Source organism: Calypte anna, chromosome 2, assembly GCF_003957555.1.
Source record: "Calypte anna isolate BGI_N300 chromosome 2, bCalAnn1_v1.p, whole genome shotgun sequence".
Lineage (NCBI taxonomy): Eukaryota > Metazoa > Chordata > Aves > Apodiformes > Trochilidae > Calypte > Calypte anna.
The window spans coordinates 108,221,518-108,242,778 of NC_044245.1; the positions used below are offsets into that span (position 1 = coordinate 108,221,518).

The 21,261-nt window shown below is 39.3% G+C and overlaps 1 protein-coding gene across 1 annotated transcript in view; it reads left to right on the forward strand.

The window, feature by feature from the left end:
• ASXL3 (ASXL transcriptional regulator 3) overlaps window positions 1–21,261 on the forward strand; it is a 129,649-nt gene that overhangs the window by 10,756 nt on the left and 97,632 nt on the right. The window contains exon 2 of the mRNA XM_030445427.1: window positions 13,776–13,858. Coding sequence (XP_030301287.1) covers window positions 13,776–13,858 — 83 coding nt within the window. The remainder of the gene's footprint in view (window positions 1–13,775; window positions 13,859–21,261) is intronic.

Below are 21,261 nucleotides of genomic sequence, written 5' to 3' on the forward strand. Positions count from 1 at the left end.
AGTGTAGTATCAGCCCCCAAAGCGTCAATACTGAATGAAAATGGAATAGCTAGCTTGGACACCAGTTACCTTATGTAAAAGGATCTTTCATGCTCTTTGTCATACACTCTTCCAGCAACTGTGAGCCCCACTTAGTGGTTGTGATCTTAAAACATGCTCTTATTCAGAGTTCTAAGAAACACTTAAAAACTAGAGGTCTGTGGATTCACGAGGTAAATTTGGAGATTTTAATCAGTCTGGCTGTACAAGTTCTTGCATGCTGTATACATGCCTTGCTGACGATTGTTCTATTTACTAATTACCTCCACGGGAACTTCTTAGTTCTTGTTCTACAATCAGTCCCTCACAGTAAATGTTTGATGCTGACTATAACTGCTGTGGGTTGTTTATTCAGCCCCCAGGCCCACAGCAGCAGCAGCACTTGAAGAGGAGACTACAGAACTCATACAGGGCTGTCTGGGGAGTTTTCTAGTGAGGGAGATCATAAACATGGGAGAAGTGAACAAACAGATGCTTTATTGACTTGGGGGTGCAGGATACAATGCAAGAGGAGTGGGCAGAATGAAAAAGCCTTAAGGATAAAATCAGCATTTAAGCAATCATTTGAATTATTGTTTCATGCATAAAAAAAAAAAAGTCTTTCAACCGATCTGTTAACTACAGATTGAAAACTTCAATACAAGATGTGAAACTAGAAAAAAAAATGGATTAATAGAGAGTCAAAGCAGTTGATCAAGAATATTTTGTATGGATTTTGGAAGTTAGATCAGAAGAGGATTAACTTACCATCTTTTAATTGGTTTAGGAAAAAAAACATGAACTGAAAAATATCTAAGATACTTTAATCTGTCAACTAAGTTTTGCCTAAATATTGGGGTTTGTTGGGTTTTTTCTTTTTCTTCAGGGAATAAGTTGTTCAGAATTTTATGTAGATCAATTTCTAATGAAATAATTCCATTGCAAAAAATGGAATTATTTTGCATAATAATTCCATTATTCTGTCTCCACCCATTTGTAGGATTACCTGCTTTGCTTGAATATAGACTGTTTTACACATTACTAAAATGTTTGCATCTTACTTTAAATCTTGAAATCTTCAACACTTTCATTAAATTAAAAGAGAACAGCAAAAAGAAAATCTGTTTTAACTGTCCTTAATGAGATCAGATTCAGTTTTGTACTGTACTTTTCATTAGCTATCTTATTATATTGGTGTCTGAGCTGTAGGCAAATGTTTAAAGCTATTTCAAGTAATGTTAAGTGAAGTAAAAGAATGCTTTTGTCTTTATTCTGAGCCAGATCTACAAAAGTGGCTGTCTAGATAACTGATGTTGCTATATAGGCAAGGTTGTTGGGAAATGCAAATTCTGCTAAGACAATGAGAGTTGCTTGGTTTTCGTTTTTTGTTTTTTTAATTAAAGTCACTGCACCTGTTTGTTGCTATCAGCAATCTTAGAGCTGTTACGGCAAGAAGCTTCATGCGTTACTTAAAGTGTTGTTAAAAGTTTGAGTTAATTTTATAGAAAAATATGGGTGTGGAGGAAAATGGAAGGGATCTGAGGAAAGCATTCTGAGGATGAATGTTCTGAAAAATTGAGGTTTTAAGTGCTGCATACATACATAATAATAGTTATGAGGCTTATTACTTGTAGTACTCGCATACATTTTGTGGGATTAGTGGAAGAGAATGAAATTGGGTTTACATCTGTTGGCATGTCACACAGTGTGTGCCTGGGTGATAATGATGTAATCCTTGGGAGAAAAATGGTAGTGCTGCACTGGGAAGCAGTGAACAAGAAATGGACGTGTTCGTGTACCAGTGAGAAGCAGAATAGCAAATATACTGATGGGAGGAAAAAAAATAATCTGACTGGCAATGAAAGAAATGAGGAAAATATACCCCTTCTGAATTCCAGGATAAAAGCGTATTTCCTGTGTTTAATTAGTTTGTTACCATTTCACTTAGTTAGATAACCATGCAAGACTCCAAATCTCAAAATTGAGAGTTTGGATTTTTCTCAGACTTTGAGAATGTAAGGTTCACAATAAAACAATAAGATGAAAAAAAAAATCTGTCATTTCTCCTCTGTAAAAGACAGTTCCTTTGTGTTGGAAATGAGTTACCCTGTTTTGTTTTTTTTACATTCTGTTTATTTTTAGAACAAATTCCACTATGGGCTATCTCTGCCAAAGGTGTATTGTTGAAAATCTAAGTAATCCCTTTTAAATATTTGACCAATTTGTCTTCTGAAATATTCTCTCATCCATTTTGTAGTAAGGTCTCCTATTGAAATTTTCATAACTGGTTTCAAATTATCTTCCCCAGATTATTTCTAGAGCAGCAAAAAGCCCAACCAAACAAATCTCCTAGCATCTCCCATGCCCAAAAGTCTGTCTAACACAATGCTAAAGTATGTAGTAGTTTTCTTGTAATTCTGGAAATCTTGGTGTATTTTTGTTTTAACTTCAGAGGACATGGCATGTTAATCTCCCAAGTATAATTTTATGGGTTTGGATGAGGTTGTCTGGCACAGTTAAAGGAAGATTACATTCCTGAATTTGAACTGTAAGGCTAATCTTATTACTAATTCTCATTGTTTCAAAGGCACAGTACGAGGTCAGTAGTTACACTGGAAACCAAAGATGAGGCAGTGTAACTTTTCCATAAAACAGTTTCCAATTTTCTGTTCACATATTGCTAGCTATTTTTTGGAGGGAAATGAAAATATAGCTAAAGCTTGTATTATTATCAACTGCTAGAATGTTCAATCTAAAATGATGTGCCTAAAACCCATAGACATTTGTTTTATTTTTCAGTAGGAGCTGACAGTTTTTATTGCTACATTTGCTGAGATGTGACTTTGGGAAAACTCTGATCTTCACATGTATGTATGTTGGTGTTCAAAGAAAGAGAATAAAATCTGTGACTGACTATACTGTATAGCAGGCATATTTTATTTTCTCTGGGTTTGCTTTTCTTGGGTTTATAGTAACAGTACAGGTAACAGTTGAATCTGTTCAATATATAGAGAGGGGTTTTAGGATAAGAAAAATGCTACGATATTAAGAACCCTAAAAAATAAGTTCGTCTTGAACAAGAGGCCTAACTTTATGACAAGTCTTTGTATTTATAATCCTTTGTAATTTCCTCTGATTCCTCTCTGTTGACAAATTACTTGGTTGTGATTCTGTAGTTCTGTGAGGGTAGTTGCATGATGTGCATTGCTGATGGCCATTTCTCACTGTAACCTGGTCAGAGCACGTGTCCAGCTTGACTTGGAGGTGTCAGCCAATCTTGTAGCTTGAAATAATGCCTTCAAGCAGGGTTAAGAGTTTGGAGCCTTCACAATTGCAGATTATCCTGAACATTTTCAGATTTTCCTTCCCTGGGGGAAGATGTGTTCTGTATTTTGGTCTGAGACCTGATTACAAAGTCTTTGTTTAACCACCAGCATTTTGTTTCGTTATGAACTCCAGTTTTACAGTCTCAGTTCAGGTTGCTTCATTATAGGCTGGAGGTCCCATTCAGTGTGTTTACGTGTGCCAAGTGATTGCTCTTACTGGTTTAAATCTCTAAGGGAAATCAACATCCAGATGGTAGGCAGTTGTGCTGATGAAGACACATTGATTTTTCTCTCCTATCCTTTTACCATCAATAAGAAATGTCCTTAGCTTTCATGATACTTCTTCCCAGCCATAATGTTGCCCTGTTACCTGGCTCTCTCACTGTCAGGGGGTGGTCCCAGTTTTTGATGACATTATATATGAATGTGATTTACAGCCTGATAAAATTGTTTAGGTCAATACTCTAGCCTACATAAAGATAATGAGACACTTTTTGTGATGAGAGCTCTTTAATAATGTGTGATATAACACATTATTAAATATAATAATAAAAACCAGTGATATAAACCAGTGGTAAGTAAGTAACTGCTGTTTTTAATGGAAAAAAAAGTTTTATATCAAGGATTAAAAGTTTACCTAGCTTGGCATAATTTAGCAGTATCCAGAAAACAAGAATTTAAGAAAACACCAAGAATTCATACTCTGGAAAATAATTCTTCCCTCTTTAACAGAATGTGTGCTTATCATGGCTTGTTTTTTTCACTATAGTATTGTCTGAAGTATTTTCTTTCATAAGAAGGAGTGGGGAGCATGTAAAAAAGATATTCTGTGTGCATTTCTCCAAAGTAATAGGTTTTTGAAAGGTTACTAACTTAAATTTAGGGTGGTCAGATTATTTTACAAGGTTCCTAGGAAGAAGTGAGCATGTATCTTTTCTCAAAACTTGAGGAAAGTTGCTCGTTCTATTCTTTATTTATGTATTTCTATATTAAATCACGCACAGGTACAAAGCCATTACATGTTTTTTCTAACCTGCCTTTATTGTGACAAATATTTCTTAGTAATAGTTGTTAGATGTTTCAAACCTTTAAAGTATCACTATAAACCACCAATATGGACTTCAGTTCTGCAATAACTGGTGTATTTAACAGGAAAAATGTGGGTGGACAGGAAAAGGACTATGTAGAAAGACTGATCAGAAGGACTGAACAAATAAATGACACAAAATGGATATGAGCTAGTGAACTGCAAAATATTCTTCTATTTTTGAAAATCTTGGATGAGTAATTGTCAACTGTGCCATCTGTACGTAATGTGGTCTTCCAAATTTGTGGCAATTAAAACTGCCTAGCATCCCACTTCAGCCCTGTATTTTGTTCTGTGTACAAGTCAGTACTGAAGACTAATCTCTTGTGACATTAATCATCTCATGAGGAGAGATGGAATAAATCACAGTAGCCCTTCCTCTCTTCACTCATGAAGATAAATGCCATAACACGATGGCTGATCTTTGTTATGACACTTACCATTATATATTTAACAGAGATAGCAAAATCCCACTGACAGCTAACAAAAGAATTCTCTCTTTACACGTGCTATGAGAAGACTGCATTTCTTTAGTTCAAAAAAACAGCTTATCATATCTGCTCTCAGCAATTTAAGCAGTAGGTCTGGATTGTGCCAGTGAACTGTCTTCTGTACATAATGATGTCATGATTCAGACTAATGGAAACTGATGTGAAATAATTGTGCGAGCTTTGGAAGGAAAAAACTGCATAATGCCCAAGGACTCTTGGTTTGTGTTGTTTGTACTGACAAGAAGAAGTAACTCCCCTATTTAAAACAAACAAGCAATCAACATCCCCCCAAACCTAAAGCTTTAGTAATTTTTCATTTTGTGGAGATTTCATTTTTGCATTTTTCCTTCAGTACTTGAATATGTAGACTTAAAGAACTGAAAGTGGCTTTTTGTTGTGTCTGATTACAAGGGACTTGAGTTTTTACAACTTTATTTCTTGCTTTAAAGCTCTCAGAATTTTTTTTTTCAGGTTTTTCCATGCATTAGACACATTCTGGTGTTTCTTTCTGGGATCAAATTTATAAGAAAGATTCTAAGTATTTTTCTGCATTTCTGCTTGCTTATTAATTCAAAGGAAGTGAGTAAGGAACAAAGCAAACAACTGAGCTGTGAGGTTTATATATACATTTCCCTGTGCAGTTAAGAGGATGAGTGTGTCTTACACTGGCTTTTCACCTAAGCATCAAAATGTGCTGTATATCTCATGAGGTAGTTTCATGCCATCTATCTGACAGAATTGAAATGGAAATATAATGTTTGCAGCTTTATTTTTGTGTTTGCTGTCATTAACCATATTTTAGTAACATGGATAGACGTGCTTTTTGGCTGGTTAAATATATTCATGGTACATCAGTGGAGTCAGTGTTAGTTGCAGCACAGAACTTGGCTTACCCTTTTAGTGTGTGAATTTTACCTGGACGAAATACTTAAAATGGCTGAAGCTAATTACCTAAAAATATTTAGGTAGAGTGAATAGTTAAAAATATGTTGTTTGTATTCTGCTTTCCTTTTTTCCCCCTCCTTCTTCCTTTTTTTTTTTTCTTTTTTTCTTTTCTTCTTTTCTTCTTTTTTTCTTTTTTTCTTTTTTGCCTTTTGGTAATCTTAGGATTGTATCTTTGGGACAATGTCTAACAAGATAAGCTCTGATAGTAAAGCAGCAGCAAGAAAACGGGCATAACTGTCACCTCCTATTAGATATGGTAAATTCAGAGAGTAGCCAGTAGGAATTTTATTTCTCACATTAAAAGTAACCCTTACACATTACATTTGCCTGAGGAAATTAAGTCATGAAGGCTTCTAAAACAAACACATAGTTATTCTCTCTCTTGATTTTACTGGGACATTTCAATCTTAAGATTTTTTTATATTTTACTGTGCTGAAATGTAAGTTATACAGTAAACTTTATGGCGTCTGAATAAAAAAAAAGATGGACCAGCTTCCAGTGGAGAAGACAGCATTTATGGAGGTGAATATGTTTGGGGTTTGGTCCTTGGTAGTATTTTTTTTTATGGCTTGCTTAGTGGTGATGAATGTATTCACACTAGTGCTAGTTCTTTCCTCTGTTACCTGTAATATAGAGGCAGCAGACAGGGCACTGATATTAATTTAACTCCATTAGTTCCAGTCACCTACGCATGGACTCTTTTCATTTTTTACAGAAGTAGGTGACAAAGGGGAATTTTTAATCCTACATGAATAAGAGGCGTTTCAGGATCATGGCCTGTGTGAGCATCAAATGAGTGCAGATTTCAGCTATGGTTTTGAGTGGCAGAGCTGTGTTTTACTTCTGGCACCTGTTGTGGAATAATGATTCATAGTTCTAAACAGCTTTGTCCCATGTTTTTCATCTAGATGCACTGATACAGAAATTGAGACTTCTGATCTAAACTAAATAGGCAGAGAATGTGGTTTACAAGCCACAGGAAGTTGACAATACAATTTGTCCTGTCAGCACCTAAGAGCTACAGTATTCTGACCACCTAGGTGGTGCCTGTGTGGGTTCTGGGGAACCCATGGCAATAAACTGCATCTGCATGGATGTGCTGTTTCAGAAGATAAGAGTGCACAGGAATGTACCATGTTAAGGACAAGGGACAAAAGGTATTTTGGTAGACATGAGGAAAGGTGGGAGATATGAAAGTGAGTGGTATTGCAGCACCTAAAAAGATGAGGGGTATCACTTTGAAAGGACAGCAGAGAAAGGCTAGGCAGAGTTAGAGGCAATTAGTGTATTATGATAGAAAGCAGGAAGAGGTATGGCTTGCTCGGCTAAGCAGAAGTCTGGAGGCTGGACTGCAGAGTCAGAACTGAGCAGTCATTCTGAGAATCTGAATGCTCTGTTGCTTGAACTGAAGTCATCACTAATAATCTTGCTGCCAATAATGGAACCCATACCAGTGCAGCAAGTTTGACATCCTGCTCACTAGAGTATGTATCCTTGCTTGTGATCTTACAGAAATTTGATAGGATTCTCTATGCTCACTGGGTTCATCCTCTTGCAGTCACCAAGGTGTTTATGGATCTGTGCTGACAGAGCCTTTCAGTGATCGTTCCTCATTGTTCGGTTAGGCTGATTTCATTAGTGAGGAGAGAAATACAAAGGTTTCTTTTTGTTTCAGTATGTCAGACCAAATCAGTAAGTTGTTATAAGTCAGTTGTTTCGGGTTGAAAGCTTTGCCCTATGTTTTCTGGTGTGATGTGTAAGGCCACTAGCAATGGCAAGATGCTGTTGCTGATAGAGCTTATGTCTTTTAATGGAGTAACACAATTGTATGCTTAATTTTAACTGATTTATAATCCAATCTCTTGGAGTTTGAGAGGAGATTCTCTCCCTCTACTCTGCTCTCGTGAGACCCCACCTGGAGTACTGCATCCAGTTCTGTAGCCCCTATTACAAGAAAGACAGGGATGTGCTGGAGCATGTCCAGAGAAGGGCCACGAGGATGATCAGAGGAGTGGAGCGTCTCTCCTATGAAGACAGACAGAGAGTTGAGGTTATTTAGTCTGGAGAGGAGAAGGCTCCGAGGAGACCTTATTGTAGCATCCCAGCATCTGAGGGGAGCCTATGAGAAAGGTGAGGGACTTTTTAGGATGCCAGGTAGTGATAGGACACAGGGGAATGGATTCGAACCAGAGGAGGGCAGATTCAGGTTAGATGTTAGGAAGAAGTTCTTCACCATGAGGGTTGTGAGACACTGGCACAGGTTGCCCAGAGAGGTGGAAGCCCCATCCCTGAAAGTTTTTAAGTCCAGGCTGGACAGGGCTCTGAGCAACCTGATCTGGTGGGAGGTGTCCCTGCCCATGGCAGGGGGGTTGGTCCCTTCCAACCCTGAAAATTCTATGATTTGAATTCAAAATGTCAAGTGTACAGTTTATCAGGAATTTCCAAAGCATTAGTGCTATCACTTTGAAATATGACACTAAAAACAAGCAAAGAAATAAATGAACAATAAATAAATAAATAAATAAAGGGTCCAGACATCTCAGAAGAAGCCTCACACTAACAAGTTTAGCAAATCTAGGTGGTTTCAAACAAACTTGCAAACAAAGTCTATAGTAGAAATTCCCTTGCAGAAAACACTCTCCTGGTTGTTTTCTGTAGTTCATTCTAAATGAACTTTGAAGTGCTTTTAACTTTTTGAAATAGGCCTTGGTAAATATCCTTTTTGGGTGTAAAAAAGCATGGATTAGCAAGCATGCGCTTACCTGATGTTAAAACATTATGTATTTCAGCAGGTTAGGTATTTCTATGTGGTGCTTTCTTGTTCATATTATACCTTTATTATGTTCTTTGCTTGACTTTTCTTAGAGTGGTGATGCATGGATTACAGAAACAAATTTGCAGTATGGAGCATACCTTGAGACACGTCATATGAAATGCACCTTCCTCCACTCAGATTTTATAGCTTCCTTACTGTAACTGCAACTTGTCAAAGACAAAAGTCCTGCCAGGAGAATTATTACTTCTTTTTCAGCTTCTTTTAATATTTTAGTACTTGGAAACGACTCTTTACATTTCTCTTAATCACCATCAGCAAGAGGGCCATGAATATCTATTTGAGAACTTATGTTAAAATAGGTTATAATGCATTTTACCTTCATAATTTCATCCCTCTTCCTTGTTATATGCCCCTTTTTCGTATATCATGTACCCTTCCTCCTCTCAATCTTCTTCCTTTCTCCTCTTCATCCATCTCTATGTTCTCCCTGTCTTCCTCCACTCTGCACCCTACCCTGCCCTCCTCGCCTAGCCATTTACCCATCTTTATTCACACAAAGGGCTTTGAACTTTTACCAGGCTTCTGATAATTCCCCAATCACTAAAGTCGTTAATCAAAAATGAATACAAAAGATTCAAGCAGGACATTTCTCACAATAGATGTCAGTCCTGTTAACCTCACACAAGTGGCTGGAAAGCACAATGCTGGATTTTTTCCATGCTGCTCTTTTACTGTGTTTGGGACTCCATCTTTTAATTCATTAATTTAGTAATGGGTGGCTAGAAAATGCCATATATTTTCTGCCTAGGAGAAGAAACACCCTGCTGTCCTTGGGCAGTAAAGATTGTCTGTTGTGTAGTTCAGTCTGGCTTCTGTTTTAGCTGTTGAGTGGGAGCACTGGCAATAACTGTACCATTCCTCTTTCTCCTCAAGAATTATTTCAATAATATTCTAAAGAGGTTGCTTCATTTTGTGAGTCTATAGTTTGACAAGCAGTTATGGTAAAATGATCTCGAGTTTTGTCAGCTACCTGACCTTCAGCTGCCTGCAGGCATCTGCCAGAAAGTGGAAGAGGCTGTGGCTGGTCTCACTCTCAGCATCTACAAACCCCCTAGACTGATCTGCCTGCTGCTTTTGGAACACAGCACTGTATGCAGCCACACTTGGTTCTTGTTTAGAAGAGTTGTCTTCTGTCAGCATAACTTATAGCTGCAGGAGTATTGGCTGCTTCTCTGGTGAAGCTCCCCCTTTCTGAAGAAATCTTTATGGGTGGTAAGAAGGCCTTTTAAGTTTGCAGTTTTTCACGCTGTCCCTCTGCTTGTGTTCCCTCTAGTGGATGAAATGCAAACGATTGAGGAGATCTGCTTCAGGCAGTCACAAGCAGTTGTGTACATAAACTTGTAATTCCATCGATTGTGTAGGGATGCTCTTCTGATTTTGTAAGCAAGATGAGCATCCTGGATTTCTCTCTTAGGCAAAGCTGTGAGTCTTGACTCTGCTCTAGAATTTTCTTGTTAACAGTTCACAGGAAAATGTTTTTTCCCCATTGTGACAACTAATTTTTTTGAGCAATTGTCGATGCACAAAAGATGATAGATGCCATGGTGAGTAAAGGAATGTGGATTTCTTCTTGTCCCCTATAACCAACATGACTTTTCCAGTGAAGCTGGGAATTTATGTGTTTGTGGCATCTGTGTAATTATTGAATGATTGTGGGTTGACACATGTAGGTGATACAAACATAACATTTTGTCACACTACTACTATTTGCTGGGAGTTTTGATTTCCATTCTGCTTGGTGGAATGTGAGTCTTCTTCTCTTTGAGCCATTACCCAGGGTTTGAATGGACATCAAGAATGTGTTCAGTGTGCCAAATGCTTCTGTTCTCTTCCAGATTGTCCGGGTGGGTATCAAATTATTTGTCCCAGTTATTTAGCATCTGTCCCTTTTTAAGGCTGTGGTTGAATGGCAGGAATAAATAGAGCATATTTGATCCTCTCTGGTAGAGGTTGCAGTCAGTGCAAACCATTCTTCTGCCATTGTCCTTCTTAGCGAAATGTATCAAAACAATCATACTCTTCCTGACAGTACTTTGGCAGGTTTTAATTTCATCATTATTAGTCACTGCCCATATACAATACGAGCGTTGGTGGATGGAGTGGGAGGAAAGAGAAAGATATTTAAAACAGATGAAAGCTTTCTTCCCTGTTGTGTGTCACTTTTTCTGACCAAGAAGTCTAGGACTTAACTATGCTGCTGCATTTTAGTTTTTTATTTGCCTTAAGGCACAGCTAGTCATTCAATTTGAATTTCTAATATTATTTTAAAAAGACCTAGAAATGTAGGAAGTATTTGTGAGCCTTTAGTAGTGTTAATGGTGAAATACAGAGGCAAGAGACACAAATGCAATAGTCAGTTCAGTGTATTCATTAGCTCACACTCTTAAATAATACTCTGATGCTGTTTTCCATAAATGGGGGAAGAAAATGAGATTATCATTAAATTTTTTTTTCAAGTAATTATTTTAATTTTGTTACTGTGATAAATGGCTAGGTTAAAACTGGGAGAGGGGAATGGGCAATATCATTGGTGGGAGGGGCAGAAAAGAGCATCCTTGCTAAGGGTCTCTGCTAAATTAATCTTCATTCTGATAAAAGAAACTTAATCAGGCAAACAATAACTGGATTTTCAACTTAAGCAATGTTTGAATTGGAGAATTAATGCTTTTCAGTTAGGGTATGAACAGTTCTTTAAATAACAGGCTTTAAAGGCTTTAAAGGGTTAGGTGAACAGAATTAAATTCATGGGGTGTATGAACTGGTGCCTACGCTACATGCTCAGTGTAAAACAAGTCCCCACAATGGGCAATTGTTTGCTTCAGCGCTTTCAGCCTGCCTAACATGCTCTGCATTTCAGTTTGTCATTATTCCCTGAATGTGTTCACTTCATACTGTGGTATTTGAAATCTGCCTTGTGGGTTTGATTAAAATTTCCATAGTAGTGTTTATGCCTCCTGCTTGTTGGCTTCATTGTTGCTTGATAAAAATGATCTTCCTTACCCATACACCTGGCCATTGTTTCCGCAACCAGTGTAGTGCAGCTTCCTCAGCACAAACTCCTCTCCCTCACCAGAATAGGGTGAATTCTGGTGTTTGTGTAGCTTTAATGTTTCCTTCACATTATTGGCAAACTTATGTGGTAATACTTGGCACTTACACTGACTTTATTATAGAGTAGGATGTGATATCTTAGAGAAGGGGACAGGGCTACCCAAATTTTCTCAATTGCAGGGAGGAGCTGCCCAGGTGTGCTGAGGGGCCTGTACTCAGGAAGAGAAACAGGGAATCCTCCACAGTGAGTAACCCCACTTTTGAGTGCACACAGTTACCTTCATAGCCATGTCCAGTACAGTGTAGTTTCCTCTTCTGTCTTTTCCAGTTTTCCCTCTGGAATGTTCCCAGTTAAAGTCTCTTCCCAGTATTGTGGTGTATTCTCATGTTACCTCATCCTTTGTCTTCTTTCTGAAGGTTAAAGTTTCTGGTTTTGTCTCTTCACACCATTAATCTTTTCTCATCCTAGCCTTAATCTTTATTCACATTGCTATTTCTCCAATGTGTCATTGTGGTTCTGTCACTAATACATCATATTATTTCTCTTCCCTTGCTGTTCAGTGTCCATTTCCTCAGCCCTGCACAGCTTCTTCTGTCCTCACACATTGCTGTACTCTTTCCTACGCACTCTTCTTTCTCCTTTCAAATCACATTTCGGTTTTCCTTTCCTGACAGGTCCCTTTTGAATCTTGCCTATTGACGTATATGAGATAAGCTCAGTACAGCTCCCAGACCTTTCTAGTGCAGCCCTCGCTGCTGCATTTTCCTTTGTGGAACTGAAAGATAAAGGATACAAAGCTCATCTGTAACAAAGAACTGAAGGATTTGGTAAACTGTGTTTTGGCTGCAAAAGGGTAGAGCATGCGGTAAATCAGAACTGGAAAATGGCAGGAGAGAGCTGAGCTGGTCAAGTTGTAGTGAGTAGGAAGGTTTTGGCTTGAGGTGAGCTACCTGAATTAGCGCTCTAGCTTAGGACCTTTCACATTTTGATGCCTTCCATGATATGATGGTGTCTGTAGTTCCCAGTGGGCAGGTATCCATGTAGTAATAACTACTTTCACAATTGCCATCATTTGGTGGCTACCAGAAGAAGCTCAGGATTGGATAAATTTGGAGACCAAACTGATTTCTTACTTATCCAGGGCAGAAATGCAAGTTCTAGCTGAGATACATTTGCAAGATGCTCTGGGAGGCTTGATTGCCGTGGTCTGTGCTTCACATTTTACTGCTGATTGAGAGGTTTTGTTTTCTAGTGCTGTCACTCTGGCACTTTACATGAGCAAAGTCTTTCTGTTTGTTTAACAGCTTAAATCTGATGGGGACAAAGAAATAAGTGGAAAATATGTACAAGATGGTTGTATCTGGAAAGAAGAGTGGGTTATTTGGCCTCGACTGGAAAAGGCAAAGGAATGGAAAACTGAGCTGAACTGGAAAATACAGTGCTCTCTTGACATGTAGTTTTGATATGCTGTGACTACTCTGACTACTTTGTTCTTCATTGTTTTTAGAAAAAAACATTTAAAGATTGAAACTTCTCTGTGTCAATTCTCCATGTAGTTACTGCTCTGTAAATGGAAGGTTTTAGCCAATTTTTTTGCTGGGTCATGACAAAACCTAAGTGTCGAATATTCAAATGACCTCAAATAGTTTTAAAGTAATAATAATAAAAATGAAGACTACCGTTTTGTTTTGTTTTTTGTTTTTTTTCTTCCCCTCCTGCCTGAAAGAAACTCTGTTGCTGTGTCATAAAATTAGTTACATTTCCATAACTTTATTTGAAACCTGTTAAGAACTTTTCCAGGCAGATGTAGCAGATGGTGCACACAAGCAGCAAGTAAATCTTATTCTTGCCGCAGTTCCCTGCATTGTGTCTGGCCTTCCAACAGACAGTATTCCAGCCTCAGCATTACCATTCCCTGCCTTTGACAAATGACTGCATAAAAAGTGAACGATCACATAACCTTTCAGATTCACAGGACCTTTGTATCTTCTCACTCACACATTTATTGTTTCTTTTCAGGCACTGGAAAAGTACCCCAACTCACCAATGACTGCAAAACAAATACTGGAAGTCATTCAGAAAGAAGGGTTAAAAGAAACAAGGTCAGTGTTTACATATTCTGTATTTCTGCAATACCGTCTTTGAAAACCATCTAGAACTGGTACATATAATACTTGTAAAACATAAAGTGCTGGTTGATGGCTGAGCTGATTTTCAGTACCAAAGTGGGAAATACAGTTGATGGACATTGTTTGTTAGTTCAAGGTTTTTAAAATGGCCAGTGACTGTCTGAACTTTGTACCTTCCAAAATGAGTAATTGGGACAGCTTCAGTCCAATGGCCTTTCTTTAGAAAGACAGTATGATCTGTTCAGACAGGTCAGTGCCACCTCTCATTTTTCCTAAGGACCAAAGCTGGACAACTGGGTTGCCTGTGTCTCCATGTGCATGGAGAAAGTGTGAGACGGAGCTACACTCGCTCTTTCTCTCACTTGGATTTATGGCATGGCACTTAAATTGTTGATGTGACTTGGTTTTGCATGTCTTAACAGGGATTGGGCTGATAAAGAGTTGGGAATGGACAGGAAGAGTTGCTTGAACACTGAGTTGTTCTTTGTGGCTGCAGAGCTTGTATATTGAGTTGCTTAATAACAACATTGTTCAGATATAGATTTCAACAAAAGGTGGGTTATCCAGAGCCTAGGGAAATCAATATTTGTCTTTCATTGACTCCTGGTTGCAGCTTCTTGTTCCTCAAAGGTGACTGAGTACCTGGTAGGTCTTCTACCAGGACTTGGAGATGAAAACTTGGAAAGGAAGAAAAATAAGTTAAGGAAAACTCAGTTGGTGGGGTCTTCTATGAGACAGTTTTCTCTTCTACCAATGTTACAGATTTTCTATTGTAATAAATTGTTTTGATACTTGTCTAATAGCAAAGGAAGGCATCCTCTTTTATTTTCACTATGTTCCTTTGGTATGGAACCTAAAATCTAGGACAAGCCCATGTAGATCTCTGTGTGATCATTTGCACTGCATAACCATGCACTGCTTTGTTCGTAGCCTCGTAGCTGCTTATAATATCTGTATTTTAATAAAAGTCAAAAAGAGATGGTAAGTAAGACAAAGTTGAGTTTGCCACATTTTAAAGACACAAAATGTTTTAAATCCTGTCAAAAAATTGCTTCAAGATTATTTGGCAATGATGCCAAGGAAACAAAGAGATGAAAACTTTTGAAAATTAATGTCCAAATGTGTGTTGTGCTGCAAGGATTTTGACACAAGAACAAAGAAGCAAGAAAACCCAACTTTGGACATCTGTCTGTATTGAGATACTGTTTCTCACAGCAGTGAATAGATTGCTTTCTTACGTCTTGTGATATGAGGCAATGTAGTGGAAAGGCTCACGTGCCTGATAATAGCATCTCTTTGTAATTTAAAAAATTCTTATTTCCATGAAAAGTGCATGAAAAAATTTTGTATGCAAAACCTGTGGGAGCTAGTGAAGGCAATGTTTTTGATTTAAATGTAAAATATGTGAAAAAACTTTTAATTTATATAGCGTAAATAAGGGGAAGATTCCTCTAAAGAGCTTCAAAGCTAGATCTTCTTTCATTTCATCAGTTACTGAGAAACTAAACATTGCAGGGGAATAGGAAGGAAATTCAGGTTCATTCTGATTTTCATTAATTTATTTATGCACAGGTATGTGTGAATGTGTAGTAAATAGCAGAATGCCACAAGTGGTAATGAGTATCTAGATAACTGAGAAAGATAAAATGATTCCTTACTTACAAGATTGTGCCATGTTACAAGCTAGGTCATCCTGAACTGATTAGCCTAAAAATTCTGAATTTTGCAGTTGTAAAAATAAAAAATGTTGATTCTGGATTTATTTTTTTAAGTATTTGGATTCTCATTTAACTTAGCATTTCATATAAAAATTGTGTTTCTGCTCTGCTTTAATATTGATTAGGCATGAACTTGCAAAGTAATCTCAGTGCCTATGTATTCATAGGATCCAATAAGGTATTTTACTTCATACATATATTTGTTGATTGGGCCTCAGTGAATAATTAATATTTTGTTTTCAGTCTTTGAGTTTAGAGTGTGTAGCAAGACGAACCTCTCTTAGGGAACGGTGCTTCAAGGTCCAACCAGGAGTTCCAGCAGAGACTCACAAACAGTGCTCTGAGCCTATAGCCACAGGGTTGACCAGCCTGGATCGGTGCTGTTGCTCTGAGAGCAACTGATCTCTCTGCTGGCTAGCTCAGGAGTGAGCCCTGCCTGTTTCTCAGGCCTCACCTTTTATTGGCCCCCGGTCCTTCTCATGCGCAGTGGGGGCCCACCCTAATTAGGCACAGGTGGGCTTGACACAAGCTCATGCCCACTGCCTGGCAATTAGTGGCACCTGGTTGCCACGTTACACTACAAGAGTGTCCCCTTTATTTCATCCAGCTCTGCAGTTTCTTTAAGTACCTCTCTGCCAGTATGGTGCTTTTTGTTGTTACTGGAGTTGATTTTTCCTGGTCCCTATGTGCAACCAGATAAGATAAGCACGGGATGTAGATTTGTGATGAGCAGTCACCTGGTTATGAGCAGTAGAATGGCACTAGCATATTTTATTCTGCATTGATTTGTGTATTCCTCAAGTCTGAACTTGCACCAGCAATATGTTACTACTATAATATACTTATTCCTTTTTATTGATTATCATTGTCGGTAAAACCTTGGCAATCCTCAATGAAGTTTCTGAAAAATTCTCCTCTCTACTGTGCCATTTATAGATGAATGAGATTAACTGGTGTTGTAATTTTTCAAATATACTGAAGCATTAATTAATCCAAAGCTTTTTGCTGTGGTAGTAAATCTGAATGAATATGTACAATTTTCAGCAATCTCATTGTCATTATATGTAATCTTCAAAAATACACTGTCAGATTATTCAGCTTCTCCTTTTTCTTTGCAATAAAGAAATCAAGTTGCACATTTTTTCTTTATTATTCAAATAGTTAAATACCATAGGAGGAAAATTCCAACACTACAAAGCAGATCTGTGTTAGAAATTAAAATACTTACTGATGTGTCCTTTGAGAGGTTGTATGCCTAACCAGTGGTGATACTTATCTTGGAGATATATAGCTCAGTTTTATTTTTAAAATATCTTACCTGTTATTTTGTAATTTAGGGCCAACATCCCTGCATGGGCAGGGACATCTCCCACTAAACCAGGCTGCTCAAGGCCCCATCCAGCCTGGCCTTGAACACTTGCAGGGAAAGGGCAGCCACAGTTTCCCTGGGCAACCTGTTTTAGTTGACCACCCTCACAGGGAAGAATTTTTTCCTCATGTCTAACCTAAATCTCCCCTCTTCAAGTTTTAAGCCATTACCCCTTTTCCTCTCACTACACACCTGTGCAAAAAGCCCTACTCCAGCTTTCTTGTAGACCCCCTACAGATAGGTATTGGAAGGTTATTATAAGGTATCTCAGAGCCTCCTCTTCGTGGGCTGAAGTACCCCAACTTCCTCAGCCTGTCTTCACAGGGGAGGTGCTCCAGCCCTCTGATCATTTTTGTGGCTCATCTCTGGACATGTTCAAGGAGTTCTGTGTCCTTCTTATGTTGGGTACTCGAGAACTGGAGACAGTACTCCAGGTGGGGTCTCACAAGAGCAGAGTTAGAGAGGGGAAAATCACTTCCCTTGACCGGCTGTTTATGCTTCTTTTGATGCATCCCAGGACCTTTCTGAGCTGCAAGCACACACATGTTGAGCTTCTGGTCCACTGTCTCCCCAACCCCCTCGCAAGTCCTTCTCCTCAGGGCTGTCTGCAATCCTTTCTCCTCCCAACCTGTATTCATGCATGGGATTGCCTTGACCCAGGTGCAGAACCTTGCACTTGGACTAGCTGAACTTCATGCAGTCTACACGAGTCGACTTCTGGAGCCTGTCAAGGTCCCTCTGTATGCCATTCCTTCCCTCTGTTGGGAACTTCACCAGTTTGGTGTCATCAGCAAACTTGCTGAGGGTGCATATGATTCCACTGTCCATGTTGCCAACAATGATATTAACTAGCACTGGTTCTAGTACCAACACTTGCAGAGCATCACCTTGTCACACACCTCCGTTTGGACACTGAGCCATTGGTCACAATTCTTCAGGTGCAGCCATCCAGTCAGTTCCTTATCCAGCAAGCGGCCCATCCATCAAATCCATATTGTTCCAGTTTGGAGACCAGAATGTTGTACAAGGACAGTGTCAAATGCTTTGCACAGGTCCAGGTAGATGATGTAGAAGGAGTAAATCTCTCAAAGCAAATTTTTTGGAGGTTTTGAAAATCTGTGGTTCTCTTTCAGGGGTGGTGGAGGAGGAGGGAGAAGTAGTCATTTTGTGTTCATCCCTGCGTTTATACTGAACAGTGTCAGGCCAGCCATCCTGGACACTGAAATATCTTTACAAAGAAGATACACAGCAGCTCACTCCATTGCACAGTGCTCTGGATTTTCCTTCCCAGCACCCACTGTCCCATTCTTTTGAAGATAATTCATAATCACAAAATAACAGACAGGGTTTGAAAGGGACCTCAAAAGATCATTGAGTCCAACCCCCCTGCCAGTGCAGGGTCACCTACAGCAGCTCACATTGCACCATGTCCAGGCATGTTTTGAATGTCTCCAGATTGTCACCCTCAAAGTAAAAAAAATTCTCCTCATGCTTATATGGATCCTCCTATGCTCAAGCTGATATCCATTGCCTCTTGTCCTGTCATTGAGCATAATTGAGCCTGGCATAATGGCCTGGCACCATCCTCCTGGTTCTCTCTCTTTATGTATTTATAAACATTAATGAGGTCACCCCTCATTCTCTTCTTCCCCAAGCTGAAGAGACCCAGCTCCCTCAGCCTTTCCTCATCAGGGACACCTTCCACTCCCTTAATCATCTCAGAAGCTCAGTGCTGGACTCTTTCAAGCAGTTCCCTGTCCTCCATGAAGTGAGGGCCCCAGAGCTGGACACAATATTCAGATGCGGCCTCACCAGGGTAGAGTAGAGGGGGAGGAGAACCTCTTTCTCCACTTACTCACCACCCACCTTCTTATGTACCCCATGGTGCATGGCTCATGGTCATCCTTCTGCCCACCAGCACGCCCAGGTCCCCCTCCCATGTGCTGTTCTTCATTAGCTCAGTCCCCAACCTGTACTGGTACTTGGGATTGTTCCTACCCAGATTCAAGACTTTTCACTTGCCCTTGTTGTAATTCATTGAATTTTTCCCTGCCCAACTCTCCAGCCTGTCTGGGTCCCTCTGAATGGCAGCACAGCCTTCTGGGGTGTCAGCCACTCCTCCCAGGTTTGTGTCATCAGCAATGACACAAACAGAAGACACTCTGTCCCATCATCAAGGTCATTGATAAAGATGTTGAACAGGCCCTGACCCAGCACTGATCCCTGGGGGACTCCACCAGTCACAGGTCTCCATCTGGACTCTGCACCATTGATCACCCCTCTTTGGGCTCTGTTGTGTAGCTGCTTCTTAATCCATCCCACTGTCCGTTCTTCTGTCCCACATTTCCTGAGCTTGCTCGCAAGTGTTATGGGAGACTGTGTCAAAAGCCTTGCTAAGGTTAAGGTAGACTGCATCCACGAGTCTCCCTGCATCTACCCATTAAGTCACATCATGGAAGGCTATCAGATTAGTCAAGCATGATTTCCCCTTGGTAAATCCATGCTGACTACTCCTGATAACCTTCTCCTCTTCCATGTGCTTAGAGATGACCTCCAGGATGAGCTGTTCCATCATTTTTCCAGGGCTGGAGGTGAGGCTGACCGGTCTGTAATTGCCTGGATCTTCCTTCTTGCCCTTTTTGAAGTCTGGAGTGACTCTGACTTTCCTCCAGTCCTCAGGCACCTCTCCTGTTTGCCATGATCTTTCAAAAATGATGGAGAGTGGTAGGGCAATAACATCAGCAAGCTCTCTCAGCACTCTTGGGTGCATCCCACCAGAGTCCAAGGACTTGTGTATATTCCATTTGTATAACTGATCTCTAACCCAGCCTTCATTGACCAGTGGTGAGTATTCCCTCCTCTGGGAGGAGGGAGCAAAGACTGAAGCAAAGAAAGAATTCAGCAACTCTGCCTTCTGTGCATCTTCTGTTCTCAGGGCTCCCACCCCGTTCAGCAGTAGGTCCACATTTTCCCTGCTCTTTGTTTCACTACTGATACATTTGAAGAAGCTCCTCTTGTTTCCTTTTACTTCCTCTGCTAGTTTGAGTTCTAAGAAGGCTTTTGCCTTTCCTGTTGCCTTCCTACATGCTCTAACAACATCCCTATAGTTCTCCCAAATGTCCAGTCCCTTTTCCATGAGCTGTGAATTTCCTATCCCATTTTAAATTTCTAGACTCACAGCCTGCTGGCTATGGATCTTAACATGAGATTTTGCTAGTATGACATGGACTACTAGTCAGAGTATGAGCCACTCTAGCCTCAGTGCTCCTTTTCTTTTGTGCTGCTGCCTCACTTGTTCTCCATCTTGTATTTCTGCTGTTACTTATTCTTGTTAAAGTCTAGAATTCCCCCCACTGAATTGTATTCAAGTCTTCTGCAGACAGTTTCTCAAATTTAGTAAGATTGCTTTAACATAGAGTCTTTTCTTTGAGCATACATACAGCCTTTCCAAGTTTAGTGTAATCTGTTTATTAAAACTTCTTTCCTCTTGCAGCATTATATTTCTCTTCTTTGCTTATGAAAGTCTCATGAAGTCAATGTTCAAAGACTCATGAAGTCATGCAATATAATACCTACTACCTCTTCTGTACCTACAAGGTCTGCTCTTATGTCTTAAAGAGTATTTTGATAAGTTTGAAGTTCTTGACAGGTCTGTGTATTACTCAGCTCTGCTTCATACCTGCTAAATACTTCCAAATAATTTTTATTCCTTATTTTGGAGGAACTGAAATTCAGTTGCAGCATCTGTACTTCCTTGGCACTGCTTTTTTTTCATTTTTTAAAAGCAACTCACCAGATGTTTTCCAGTCTTTTGAAAACACTGCTATCCTCTACAAATCCTCAAAAATGACTTGATAATTCCGTGAGTGGTCCAGTCAGCTCTAAATACCTTATGGTGAATTGCAACATATTCAACTGATTTGACAACACCTGATATATTTAATTATAATCTAATAATTTTTTCTCATGTTTGTTCCTGGTGTTGTTTTTAGTAGCCGTCTAATGATAGACACCTTTCTAATTAGGTGTCAATAATGAAAAGGCACCAGCATTCTTGTGCTTTTGATGTAAGTACTCAGTGCCACCCCTTCAGGGAAGAGCAGGACAGTTTCCTGTTTCTTGGTGTGCTTACAGTAACGTCTTTGTTCATGGTGGGTGGGTGGGTTTGCTGAAGTTTAATTTCTTGAAGCTCATTTTCTTTTTTTTTTTTTTTTTTGTGTTCTCCATTATTTTCCTAAAAGCAAAGAATCATCCCTTCGTGAATGCCCAATGATTTCAGTTTCTTCTTC